Source organism: Sorex fumeus, unplaced genomic scaffold (assembly GCF_029834395.1).
Source record: "Sorex fumeus unplaced genomic scaffold, SorFum_2.1 ptg000051l, whole genome shotgun sequence".
Taxonomy (NCBI): domain Eukaryota; kingdom Metazoa; phylum Chordata; class Mammalia; order Eulipotyphla; family Soricidae; genus Sorex; species Sorex fumeus.
This window is the reverse complement of record NW_026606108.1, coordinates 37,661,625-37,675,359: the sequence shown is the minus strand read 5'-3', so window position 1 is coordinate 37,675,359 and position 13,735 is coordinate 37,661,625. Positions and strand designations below refer to the sequence as shown.

Genomic DNA, 13,735 nt, shown 5'->3' with positions numbered 1-13,735 from the left:
GGAAACCCCGCTCTTCTGCCACTCACACGGTCCCTCCCTCGCCTTAAACTGCAGGATTTCATGGCAGCGTTCCTCTTCTACCAGGCGCGACTCCAGGAAGCAGAGAGTGACCGTCAGAAGCAGCATAGCGATGAAGATGTGAAACGGCTCCATCCTCTCCCTCCACCCCCTCCCCCACCGGGGCTCACTCTTTCAAGGCCAGCACAGGAAGCATTTAGTACACACCAAACAAATTTGTTAGATTTTTAATAAGAACATGGAAATCCCAATCAGCCCTTCAACAAAATTAAAATACAGAAAGTGAAATTAAAAGTATTCTACAGTAAATGACTTTTATTTAAAAAAAAAAAAAGTAACTGTGAACGTATAAACAAGCCTGCAGGGCACTACAGGACAGCTGGGAAGAAGATACATTTCCCAATGCACCTATGGGCCAAGAAATTCCATCATTTTCAAATAAATTCTTAATAAAACTCCACTGAGTTGGAAAGTTTTGCTGAAAATATTTCTGGACAAAACCCCAAAAAACAAAAGCCTCATGTAGGAAATCAAACTTTCCCTCGCATTTGGAACTGTTGAGAGGAGTCCCATGGGAACGCTGGTACGAGGTGAAACAGTTCCTGGAGTTAGCAGTGTGTGTCTGTGTCTCTGTGTGAACACAACACAGCCCAATCAAGACAGAATTCTTTCTCAGATGGCTGTTCCCTCAGATAGGACTGAGATGGGAGGGGGAGAAACTGAAAATATTCCAAAAAAGCCAATTGTTTTAAATTCTGCTTTGGCTAATTTTGTGCTATGATGGGCAGTTGACTTCTAAAAATCATATTTCTTCAAAGAATTTTATTGAAAGGAAGACTAAATGTAATGTGCCTCTCCGCATAATCCAGGAAAACAACTGTGGTATTTCAAAAATTCTAAAAATATCTACTTTCATGAAATAGTAACTATTTCACTACAAATCTATTTTTTTTTCTTCGCTAAATACACACGTTTCCTAATCCTGGAGCCTTCTGGGAAAAGCAGTGGGTTCTCCCTGGGTCCTGCAAGACTCCAGTGTTGAGGGGAGACCCTGTGGGGAATGGTTTCACCCTGTCTCCGGGACGGGCTGTGCCAGAGTCACACGCAGACACGGCCAGGCTCCCACCAGTTCTGTTTCAGCCATGAACCCTGACTTGTACCAGTTATGTGATCCCCACCTTCAAACATTTTCCCAATTTACTAGGCACGAGAGAAAAAAAAAAAAAAAAGAAAAGAAAAGAAAAGAAAGTTGTGCCCATGTTCCTGGTTTCCACGAATCTCCAATCACGAGAGAATGTGCAGAAGAGCCCAGCAGCGACCAGGCAATTCGGAGTCCCCAAAGGCCACAGGATGGGAATGTGACACCCTCGACTTGCAGTCTGAAACTGTGTGTGTTTGAACAGTGCGACTTTCCTGTGTCAACCGTCAGTGTTGAGGCAGCGTAGGAGGAGCGGCTGGAGAGTTTGTAATACTGACCACACTGGCTCTGGTGAGGGCCTCTGCTCCAGCAGAGAAGCCGCGTTCCCTGGATGTGTCGCATGAAAGACCTGCTCCACAGGACAGTCTGGACCTTCTCCATACCTAGGACCGTGCCAGTTTGGATTCGTGAGCTTTGAGGGTGCCAACAGCATCTTTCACAGCGTGATAAATGATGTTCTTCACCTGGGGAGAGCAATCAGCATGTTGAGGTCAGGGCAGCGGCCCCGGGCTGTGTTCTGCATATGACAATGTGTGCTCTACATCCGGTTAGCGGGGGGACCCCTCAACCAGGGCTGCATGCTTCTCAACTCAATACCAAGGTGACTGTTAAGTCACAGGGACATAAGTCTACTCAAACCATCATCTGAGCTTACTAGGTGTTAGCACTATGGTGAGGTTTTTTTAAAAATTAGAAAAAAAATTTGGGGCCAGACCTAGTTATGCTTGGGGGTTACTTCCTGGCTTTTCACCCAACGATTACTCCTGGCAGTGCTCAGGGGACCATATGGAATGCCGGGGATCAAAGTCAGGTTGGACATTCATAAGGCAAGTGCCCTAAGTGCTGCTCAGGCGCCAATGGTGAGGCTTTCTATGGACTTTCGTTTCATTGTTACCTTAATTCTCTGCAGTAGAGTCTATTACTCCATTTAACATTTAGAAATGCAGGAAGCAAAGGTTCCATGGTTATCAACCTTGCCTAAGGTCCATGGCCAGAGACACAGCACAGGGGTTAAGGTACTTGCCTTATATGTATCCAATCATGCTTTGATCCCTGCCACTGTATATGGTCCCCCAAGCACCAACCAGAAGTGACTCCTGAGCACTGCTGGGTGTGATCCCTCAAACCAATCAAAGTATCATCCCCCCCCCAAAAAAAAACCAAAGACCAAAAACCAAAAAAAAAAAAACCCATAAACAAACAATCCTTGCCTTAGATCCTATAGCTATTAAGAATGTTCTGACACAATAATGGTTAAGTGCTATTATTGGATTCCTCCCTCCTGCTTTGGTTGTCTGTGTAGTAGAAAGCAACAGTTAAAGGTACTAAAATAAGGCTTAGAGAGATAGTAACAAATATTATGCTGCTTGCCTTGATCCAGCTTTGCATATGGTTCCTCAAACACAAGCACCACTAGGTGTGGTCCAAACACTTCCTAGCCCCCTGCCCCACCCCCATCCCCCCAAATGAAGAGGTTTAGCTTTTAGTCAAGTCAACTGTTTTAGGGAGGGAAATGGGAAGCTTCAGCAATGCAGCTGAGTAAGTCTATGTACACGTTAATGTCTTTTTTTTTCCCCTTTTTAAGCCACATCAGTAGTATATGGGGGCGGGGTGGGGAGTCTGCTCCTAGCTCTGTGTTTGGGGCTATGGCCCTGCACTCTGTGGGGGACTGAATCTGGGACTCCAGCATGTAAGGCATGTGCTCAGCCCATTCAGCTCACTTTTGTCCCTTATTGCTTTGTGATACTTTAAAAATTTTGTTGTTGCAGTTTTCTGACTATACCCAGCTGTGCTCAGGGCTTATTCCCGGATCTGCGTGAGGGATCACTCCTGGCCACGCTCAGGGGACCATATTGGGTGCTGCGGATCAAACCTGGGTCAGCTATGAGCGAAGCAAGTGCGCTACCAGCTGTACTATTGTTCCAGCCTTTACTGACATAAGATTCTTAAAGAACTCCTGTAGTTTCCATAATAGGGACAGATACAGGACTGGAAGGACATAAAGTGACATTATAAGTAGAGACAGGAGGTAGAGTTTATAAATGACAGAATACTGGGACACTATTTATAATTGATTATTTAATCAATATAATCGGACATTTTTTGTTTTGTGCCAGAACTGGTGATGCTCAGGGCTAACTCCTGGCTCTGGGCTCAGGGATCACTCCAGGTGGTGCTTAGAACCATATGAGATGCTGGGGATCAAACCCAGGTTGGCTGTGTGCAAGGCAAGCGTTCTACCTGCTGTACTACTGCTGGCTCCCTATCAGTGTATTAAGATGAAATTCTATCATCTGGGGGCTGAAGCAATAGTACAGCAGGTAAGACTTGTCTTGCATGCAGCTAACTAGGGTTTGATCCCCGGCGACCCTTATGGTTCCCCTAATTCCTGAGTGGAGAGCTAGGAGAAACTCGAGAATCACTATGTGTAACATACCCCTCCTCCCAAAAACAGGTACACTCCACTCCAGGAGCAGAGAAAAACCGAATCTGGTAGCTTAGAAAAATAAACCTCACATTGTGAATATGATTCTTAAGGACACAGACTGCAGTTTCAAGTGGATTTAAGAAATTGAGTCTGCATAAAAAATTGCTGTGAGATGCAATTTTCTTTTCTCAGAAACATTTCAGAACACAGTGTCATAGTGCCTTTCCTACTAGCCTGAGGAAGTCAGGCCAGTGAAACTGTTATCTCCTAGCACAGAGAACTAGAACAGGGCCTCCTTGGAAATGACTAAGCGAAGAGATGAATATTCTCTCAAAGGAAATCCGAAGAGGAGTCAAATATTTTGAGCAGGGAGAGCCCCAGAGCCTCTGCAGACACAGTTTTCCTTCGTTACTTTTCCTCCATAGTTTCACTCCCAGAGCAAACCCTCAGAAGGAGAGGCCAGTGCTTGTGGCTGACTGGGGAGAGTTGGGTGAAAGTGTTACGTACCTGCAGTTTATCCTCATGGTTTGTATGGGTGTTGGAGAGGTGCCTAAATTCCTGGGTCAGGCGGAAACAGTGCTTTACATGTTCGGGAGACACAAAGTCTTCTGCTACTTTTATGCAACTGTATAGATTGTGAACCTGGAAGGGGAACGGTAGAGAAAAGATTAGGTATGCGAGTTTCAATAACACATGGAAATTGTTCATGATGTGGTTTAGTAAGAAATTACTTCAAATTTCCTTTCTTTTCCTTTCTTTTTGGTCACACCTAGTTGGCTGTGGAGGGCTTAGAGGATCAAATAGTATGCTGGGAATCAAACCCTGGTCAACTGCAAGAAACGTTCCTCACCCATTTTCTCCGATCCTTCCTATTTTTGGGGGCAGTGATGGTGGTGGTTTTGGGTCTGGACGAGAGGTGCTCAGTGCTCTGTGCTCAGAAATGGTCCCTGGCAGTGTCTGGGGGATTGTATTTGATGTCAGGGATTCAGTGTTGGTGACGTGCAAGACAAGTGCCTTACTTTCGATATTATCACTCCAGTCCCCTTTTTAAATTTTAATACCTTATTTGGCAGTGCTCCGGGGACCTACTCATGTAATGCTGGGGATCAAACCAGGGTTGTTACATCTGTATATAAGATAAGCATTTTAACCCTTGAACTAACTCCCAGCTCCCTCAATATTTTATTTATTTATTTATTTATATTTTTTTGCTTTTTGGGGTCACACCTGGGGATACTCAGGGGTCACTCCTGGCTCTGCACTCAGGAATCATTTCCTGGCGGTGCTCAGGGGACCATATGGAATGCTGGGAATTAAACCCGGGTCAGCCCTGTGCAAGGCAAGCGCTCTACCTGCTGTGCTATCACTCCAGCCCCTCCCTCAATATTAAAAAAAAAAAAGGGAAAAGAAAAATGAAAAAGCAAATGAGAATGGGATGGGGAGATAAGCTCAAAGGAACTGAGTGTGTGCCTGGCATACAGAGATCCCAACATTAATTCCCAACACAGTGTGCTGGGTTTGTAACCAGAACTGCATCGTCAGAGCATGAAAGGGCACATGCTCAAAATGCAGAAATACAATGATCAATTTATAAATTAAATGTTAGTACTTGTACAGAGAGGAGTCTAAAACTATAAACCAAATCACCTATTAATAGTGGACTACCTCTGGGGAAGGGGACAGAAAAATGGTATGACAGAGGTAGCTGAGCTGGGAATTGTTTGTTCCTATTTTTGGGTCATCCCTGGTGGTACTCAGGGTGTGGCTTGTGTACCTGGCTCTGTGCTCAGGAATTGCTACTGGTGGACTTGGTAGACCACAATGGATGTTGGGGGTCAAACCTGAGTCAGCTGCATACAAGGCAAGCAGCTTAGCTGCTGTACCATTTCTCTGGCTCAGGAAAAAAGTTTTTTTTAAAAATTTTTCCTTTTTGGGTCACACCTGGAAATGCTCAAGGGGTTACTCCTGGCTCTGCATTCAGAAACTACTCCTGGCGGTGCTCAGAGGATCATGTGGAATGCTGGGGATCGAACCTGGGTCATCTGCATGCAAGGCAAGTGCCCTACCTGCTGTACTATGGCTCCAGCTCCCTAATTTTTTTAAAATTGGGTTTTGGGTTACCTCCAGTGGTGCTCAGGAGCTACTCCTGGCTCTGTACTCAGGAGTGACCCATGGAAATGCTCAGGGGACATATGTGGTGCTGGGGATTTGAACCAGGGTCACAATATGCCTTACTTCCCAGACTGTCTCTTCTACCCTGGGAATTTAATTTTTTCTCCTCTAAGAGTCTCCCAAGCTATAGGTGATGAGAGTACATGGGTTAAGATGGTCTTGTAAGCAGCTATCCTCAGTTCAATCATTGGCACTGCAATATATGGTCCCTTGAGCATCACCAGGAGTGATCCCTGAGCACAGAGTCAGGAATAAATCAACCCAGAGAGCGATCAATCAAAACAAGTATTGGTATTCATAGGGAAAGATGGGGATGTCACTCAAACAAGAAAGTACATGCCTTATGTTCAAGGCCTGGTGGTCCCTGAGTAGCCCTTGACTTGGCTCTGGAGGCCCAAAAGTACTACCTGGCTTAAGCATCACCAGCTGTACATCCCTAATTCTCTAACGTAAGTTGATGTATACAGAAGAAAAATTTCTTTTTTTATGAGTAATTTTTAAGGGTCAGAAAAATAGTATAGTGGGAAGGGGGTTTGCCTTGCACGCAGCTGGCACAGGCTTACCTGTGAGCATCGCTGGGTGTAACCCAAAAAGTAAAAAAAAAAAAAAATTAAAAAAAAAATTTTTTTTTTTTTTGGTTTGTTTTTCTGGATGCACCTAATGCACTTTATGCTCATGAGAACCTTGGCAATGTTTGGAACCGTATGTGGTGCCTAGGATGCAACTGGGGTTGCCAGCTTAAATCCCATACTATCTCTGTGGACCCCACATTTGTATTGTGAAATTTCTGGGGTGGACCAGAGAGACAATACAAGGGTTAAGGCTCTCACACCGTGTCGTGTTGTACCGGCACCACGTCTCATCCTCCGAGCACAGAGCAGAAATAGTCCCTGAGCCATGCTGGGTGTGGTCCCAACACCCCCTCCAGCACACACATACAAAAATCCCATAAAGATGTGGGTCAGAGAGGGGTTCCATGGACTAATGCAGGTCCTGGTTCAATCCCTGTCACCACATGGTCCCCAGAAGACAGCCAGGAGTAACCCACACACACAGCTGGGAGTAGCCTCTGGGCATCTGTGGCCTTATCAATGAAAAAGAAAATGTTAGCGCAGTTTAAGTGCAATATCTAGTGCCTGGTTAAGAAAAAAAAATGAGAGTTGATTATTAGCTTATAATTGTTGAGCTTCACTCCCAAGAAGGAACCTACCTGGTGTGGGGCCCCAGCAGGTATAAAGACAGCATCACCCAGAAACTGAACGATGGCCCAACCTTGTACCCCATATTCTTCATACAGTCGCTTCCGGAGGGTCTGGTCCAGATACCAACTTTGGTCATGAATTGGGTCGTGATCAGGGGGATTCTCTTGACCTTGCTCTTCTCCAACCTAAAAGCATAATCAAAATTCAAAGAGAAAAAAAAATCAATAAAGCATAATGAACATATACACAAGGACACAAAAAGTATTTATAGCACAAATTCAACTTGCTTCAGCAAGTTTCCTGTGGAACAAAGTTCTGCTTTATTCTAGTTGGCATACTTTTTTTTTTATTTATTATTATTACTATTTTTTGCTTTTTGGGTCACACCCGGTGATGCACAGGGGTTACTCCTGGCTCTGCACCACTCAGGAGTTACTCCTGGCGGTGCTCAGGGGACCATATGAGATGCTGGGAATCGAACCTGGGTCGGCCGCATGCAAGGCAAACGCCCTACCTGCTGTGCTATCTCTCCAGCCCTGCATACTTTATTTTTATTTGTTATTACTTTTTTTTGTTATTGGGCCATACCTAGCAGGGTTTAGAATCACTCCTGGTGGACTTGGGGAACCATCTGAGTTTCCAGGGATGGAACCCAGGTTGACCATACGCAGGCCAATGCCCGCCCCGCTGTACTATCTCTTTAGCCCCACCCATCGACATCATTTAAACCATGCATTTAGGGGCTGGAGCGATAGCACAGTGGGTAGGGCACTTAACTTGCACTTGGCCAACCTGGGGTTCAATTCCCAGCATTCCATATGGTCCCCCGAGCACTGCTAGGAGTGATTCCTGAGTGCATGAGCCAGGAGTAACCCCTGTGCATCGCCAGGTATGACCCAAAAAGCAAAATAAATAAATAAGTAAATAAAATAAAGCATGCATTTAGTTCTTTGGGTTATTTTTCCAAGAGGTCTTTTAATGCCAAGAAATGACATTTAAGAAACCCTTGAATGACCGTGTCAGCATCCCCCCCAACTCAGCTGTACCTTTCGGAGAAGCTCCCTGATCTTCTCTGCGTCCTTGGCTGCATATATGTGCCACAGAGCACCAGGCTTCTCTTTCCCATCGTGAATCCTCTGCTTTGTCACCTCATCAGCATCTCCCTCGTCAATTGTCTTGAGTACCTCTGAGAAGAACAAAATGGCACTTTCAGTGTAAAAAGTTAATTTAGTACCTCTGAGTGAAGCAAAAATGTTTACTTCAAGCAAGTTTAGTTTAATCTAGGGTAGAATCAAAGAATAAAAACTTGTATTCTTCTAAGCTTCCTTTACAAAGAAAGTGACTCTAAATCATTCTTTCTTAATATGCAATATTTTGGGTAAATGATTTTTTTTTGTTTTGGGGCCAGACTTGGTGGTGCTCTCAAGGACAACTCCTGGTTAGGTGCTAAGGGACCATCTGGTGCCAGGGATCAAACCTGGGTATCCTGCCAGCAAAGAATGCATATGACCTATCAAGCTAGTTCTCTGGCCCTGAAGATGGTCTCCTTTAAAGTATATTTCTTGGCTCAAATTGAAACTGTATAGCCAGATTTTATTTATTTATGTATTTGTTGCAATGCTCAGGAGTTACTCCTGGTCAGCACTCAGGAATCACCCCTTACTGTGCTTGGGACACCATACAGTATGCTGGATATCAAACCTGGATTGGCAGCATGCAAGGAAAGTGTCTTACCCACTGTCTTTATTCTAGTGGTGCTCAAAGCTACTTCTGGTTTAGTCCATAGGGGTCCAGTAAATGGGGGTCATTCCTGGTGCTGCTCAAGACATCAAGTAATGCTGGGATCAAACCAGGGTTGCCTTATACAAGGAAAGCACCTTAATCCCTGTATTATCTTTTTGACCCTTGGATTTTGAAATTAATTAATGATTTTGGGTCATATCCGCTGTGCTCGGGGCTTACTCCTAGCTCTATGCTCAGGGATGACCTCTTGGCAGGGTATAGGGAACCATAGAGAGTGCTAGGGATTATTAAGACTTACTCGCCTCATTACTAACTCATGACCTAATCAGGTCTTGAATTTAAACTATAGATTATTCCTGTTACAAGCAGAGACTTTGTATGTTTACTAAAGATCTCGGAACCCTAATTCTATATATTTTAAGCCACAAAGCCTAAAGTGTAAGCTTTGCTGGCATGTTAGAAGGGTTAGCTTTTGTGCTCCAAAGCGATAGTACAGCAGGTAGGGTGTTTGCCTTGGATGTGGCCAAGCCGGTTCAATCCCCGGCATCCCATATGAGTGATTCCTGAGTGCAGAGCCAGGAATAACCCCTAAGCATCTCTGGGAATGACCCAAAGAGAGAGAGAGAGAGAGAGAAAAAAAGAAGGATTTGCTTTTTTGGTTTGGGGCTACACCAAGAAGGAGAGTCTTGGCAGTTTTTTGGGGGCTTGGGGGGGGGGGGTGGGTATGCTGTGGTAAGACTTGAACTTAGATCTCCTGCATATAAAGGATGTGCTCAGCCCATCAAATAGATTCTCTAGCCCAGGATAGTTTCTAATGATTATCTATTACAATCCCTGAAAAAAAAAGGGGGGGGGAGATAGTATAGGGGTTATAGTGCTTGTGCGACATGCAGCAGACCTCCAGAATTGTATATAGTCGGTCTCCCGAGCAAGTACAGAGCCAGAATTGGCATCTAAGCACCCCCCACCCCCACCAAGACCAGTCAGAGAGATAGCTCAATGTGCTGGAGCACATGCCTTGCATGTGTGGGACCTTGATCCCCCCAAACTGCAGTTCCCTAAGCACTGCTGGGTGTTGTCTTGGTGGCCCCCAACACCATCAAGGCACAGGATACTGCTGGCAAAGCACTCCTCCAAAGAGAAAAAGGAAAGAAATACAAGTAGCATCTTTTTGTAGAAGTTCCCCTTGTCTAGTACCATTAACATCCACTGAGCACCTATTATACATGAGGCTAGGTCGCGACAGAAGAGAAGCCTGTGGTCCTGAATGGGGACTCCCCCCTAACCCCCCAGCAGCACAGGCTCGACAGTCTTACCTTCATCGTGAGCACCCTCCCCAATGGGGATGCCGACGTACACCATCACATTGACGGCATCAGAGACATCTAAGTGAAGGTTTGTCGTGCCGACTCTTCTGTCCTCTGCTGTTATCAAACCTAAAGAGAGAAGGGAGACACGCAAGTCAATGTCATTTTTCACTCATGGGCCACATCCAGTGGTAAGGGGAGCTACTACTGGCTCAGTGCATGGGCACCCTGCAGTGTACATGGATGAATCTGGGACTCCTGTATGCAAAGAAACACTCCAGCCCCTGTGCTCTCTCCCTGTCTAAAGCCTCCACAGAGATCCATACTTGCCCAAAGGTGGTATGCAGTGAGTAACACTGGTGGAGTGAAGTAAATCCCTCTTCTCCACCGGAGAGAGGGCAGGGGCTAAGGGCTTACTGTGCATGCAGCTAGCCCCAGATTCCAGGCACCACCTGTGGTCTGAGTACCAAGCACTGCCAGGGGTCACTCCTACAAAGAGCCAGGAATTGGCGCTAGGTGTGGGCCACCCCCAGCTCAACAAATCACTCTTTCCCCCCCTAGCATTTTATTAGTTATTATTATTACTTTGGTTTGAGGGTCACACCCGGCAGTAAGCACTCCTAGTTTAGGCTCAGGGATCACACCTGATAGGGCTTGGGAAACCATAGGGGGTGCCAGAGAATGACCTGGCTCAGTGTATGATATACCCTCTCTCCCCTTATTAATTTTCTCGATATTTAGATCACATCTAGCAGGGCTTGGGTGTCACTTTTTGAGGCACTCAGGGTATCATGCAGAAGCAGGGATTGAACTTGGGGTTGGCTGCATACAAGGCAAGCATCTTAAGTACTGTGTTATCTCTCTGGCCCTTTTCTATTTTAGCAGCATTGGCTAGGCAACCAATTACCCCCTCCACCCGCCAGTGATCTATATATGGGCTTAAATGACATTCAAATGAAAAATGGCTTTTATAGTGATTCAGAATAGTATTCTTTAATCAGTAAGTCCACAGACAATAGTTTTTTCCTCAAATTCCAACTTGACCAGGCAACCCTCAGTATATTGACTGGTCCGCAGGTATAGAAAGGTTGAAAAGCACTGGCTTACTGCCTTGGTTAACTGCTAGCCTGTGGACCAATATTCCTGTCTTGACAGGGGCCTACTGCAGGTGTTAAAAAGATTGAAGAACACTGATTTAGGACATTACTGCCATGTCACAAAGAGCTGGTTGAGAAGGATGGTATGCAGAAGACTGTAACTGTTATCCTAGGCTTCTATAAACAAATCATCTTTTTCTGGGGCAGAAGAGAGAGCTCAATGCTGGTGCACATGCTTTGCATGTGGGAGACCTGGGTTCAATCCCTAGCACTGCGTGGTCCTGTGAACATTGGGAGCTGAAGCTGGGAAAAGCCCCTGAGCCCTTCTGGATATGGCAAAGAAAAACAAAAAGAAAATCATGTCAGTACTGGAGGTAGCTCAACAGGCTGAGGATATCACTGTGTTGGTATGCTGGAGGCTCAGGCTCGATACCCCGGGCACAAAAAGAAGTGACCATGGAGCAGAGCTACAAGTGAAAAAGAAAAATCTATCTTCTTCAGTGGAACTTTTTTTTTTTCCTTTTTGGGTCACACCCAGCAATGCTCAGGCATTACTTCTGGCTTTACACTCAGGAATTACTCCTGGCGGTGTTTGGGATGTGGGGGATCAAACCTGGGTTGGCCATGTGCAAGGCAAACGCCTACTCGATGTACTACTACTCTGGCCCTCAGTGGAACTTTTTAGAGGAAACTTTCGGAAGATCAGAGGAACATAAGCTTATGGACAGAGTGCCCAAAGAAACATGTGTATCAATAAAATAAAAGGAAACTATATTCAAAGTTATCCAGGACACTATTCATTTCCTCAGTCTCTTTCACTTGATACTTTATTTTTTGTGACACATCCAGCAGTGCTCAGGGGCAACTCTCAGCTCAGGAGTCGCTCCTGACAGTGAATGTGGTGCTGTGCGGTGCTAGTGGTCAGCCTTAATCCCTGCACTCTCTCTTTATGGAGAAATCGGAACAAGCCACTCAGGGCGGCGGTTATGGCCTCCTCCTCATACCGTAGGCATTGTACATCTTGGGGCCGAGATCAGGCCTCACGAAGTAGCTGGGTAGCCTAGAGGCCAGATTGAGCCTGCCATCTCGTTTGGTATATTCTGGCAGAGGAAGGTTCTCCATCAGATCTTCAAATCTACAAAGGACAGGAAAGATAAACTATCATCATCAAGAACAAAGCACAGGGGCCAAGCTCGCTTTGCGATAATCACTCTACGGTCCAGCAAGGCCCGAGTCTGTGAAGAAAAGCCAGAAGGTTGAAGTTGACTAACCTCGTTGGCATCATGTCCCGAAAATCTTCCCCAGGTGGCCAATCCTTGAGTTTGAGCACCATCGGCTGCCCATCTTCTGATCTCAACCTCTCTGTAAGAGAGAAAGACGCAGACACCTGCTTGACTGGCTGCTGCCAATCTCCCAACGACAGTGGCAAATTTTCTGAATCAGAGCATGTTTCTTTTGGATTTGGAAGCCCCCTCAACCAGGGCTATGGTACATGCAGTGCTGTTCCAACAAGCAGTGCAGAGGATCCCTCCTTTGGAGCACAATGCCTTACAGGAACAGGCCTGCTCTGGAGCTGTGTGACTCTACACGCGACCCAGTGGATTACAGGGCAGAACGATCCTGGAGCAGAAGCAGGGATACAGGTGCTCATTTCCCAAGCTGCTCAACTAGGTATTAGGATACTTACTGCATATGATCTCAAAGCCATCCCAGAAATCCCGAACTTTCACATCGGAGATTATAGCACAGTTCCTGCAGTTCACCAAGTCCACGTCCTGGTCTCCAAATTCCTGGCTGAATGCTTCTGGCTTCCAGAGTTCAGACTTGAGTTTTTTATGCACCCCTGAAACCAGCACAGGCTGTGGAGACAAAAAGATGCCCAAATGGAGCCACCCTGAAAATACTTTTATTTTTTCTTTTTGGGTCACACCTGGTGATGCACAGGGGTTACTCCTGGCTCTGCACTCAGGGGACCATATGGGATGCTGGGAATCGAACCCGGGTCGGCCGCGTGCAAGGCAAATGCCCTACCCACTGTGCTATCTCTCCAGCCCCTGAAAATACTTTTAATTCAAGAGTAAGGAGTAGAGTAGGGGATGGTCTATTCCCCATGATGATTTATTTATCAATGTTTATTACTATTCTCAGACTCATAATCTATGAATTCAAGATGTCAGCTAAAGCAAACAAGCGACTTCTATGATTATACTTGATTCACAACTTGAAGGCTATGCAATAGAAATCATCTCTGACGCCCTAGGAAAGATAAAGAGTTGACTACTCCTTTGGGACTACTACTTTACATAAAAATAAAAAACTTTCAGGACAATTCCATAACTTGTCCCTTCCTCCATCATTTGTTAAACTAAAAATCTGGGAGTGTTATCACTGAAGTACTTACGTGGCTTTGAAGTAGTCTTTTACCCAAGAGAGTACCACCTTCTTCCACCCACCATTACCTCATCCCGTATCACACTTAATGACACCTTTAAGGTGTTATTAACACCAGATCACCACCTCACAAAAACTGTAACTGTCTTTTTAAGAACACAGAGTTAGGGACTAGAGCA

The 13,735-nt window shown here is 45.5% G+C and overlaps 1 protein-coding gene across 1 annotated transcript in view; it reads right to left on the bottom strand.

The window, feature by feature from the left end:
* Positions 1–229: 229 nt before the first annotated feature.
* KDM3B (lysine demethylase 3B) overlaps positions 230–13,735 on the bottom strand; it is an 84,703-nt gene continuing 71,197 nt past the window's right edge. The window contains exons 17-24 of the mRNA XM_056124298.1: positions 12,853–13,024; positions 12,437–12,527; positions 12,170–12,300; positions 10,078–10,197; positions 8,065–8,204; positions 7,027–7,203; positions 4,152–4,286; positions 230–1,680 (exon numbers count right to left, since the gene is read on the bottom strand). Of these exons, the coding sequence (XP_055980273.1) occupies positions 1,600–1,680; positions 4,152–4,286; positions 7,027–7,203; positions 8,065–8,204; positions 10,078–10,197; positions 12,170–12,300; positions 12,437–12,527; positions 12,853–13,024 (1,047 nt within the window). The 3' untranslated portion in view covers positions 230–1,599. The remainder of the gene's footprint in view (positions 1,681–4,151; positions 4,287–7,026; positions 7,204–8,064; positions 8,205–10,077; positions 10,198–12,169; positions 12,301–12,436; positions 12,528–12,852; positions 13,025–13,735) is intronic.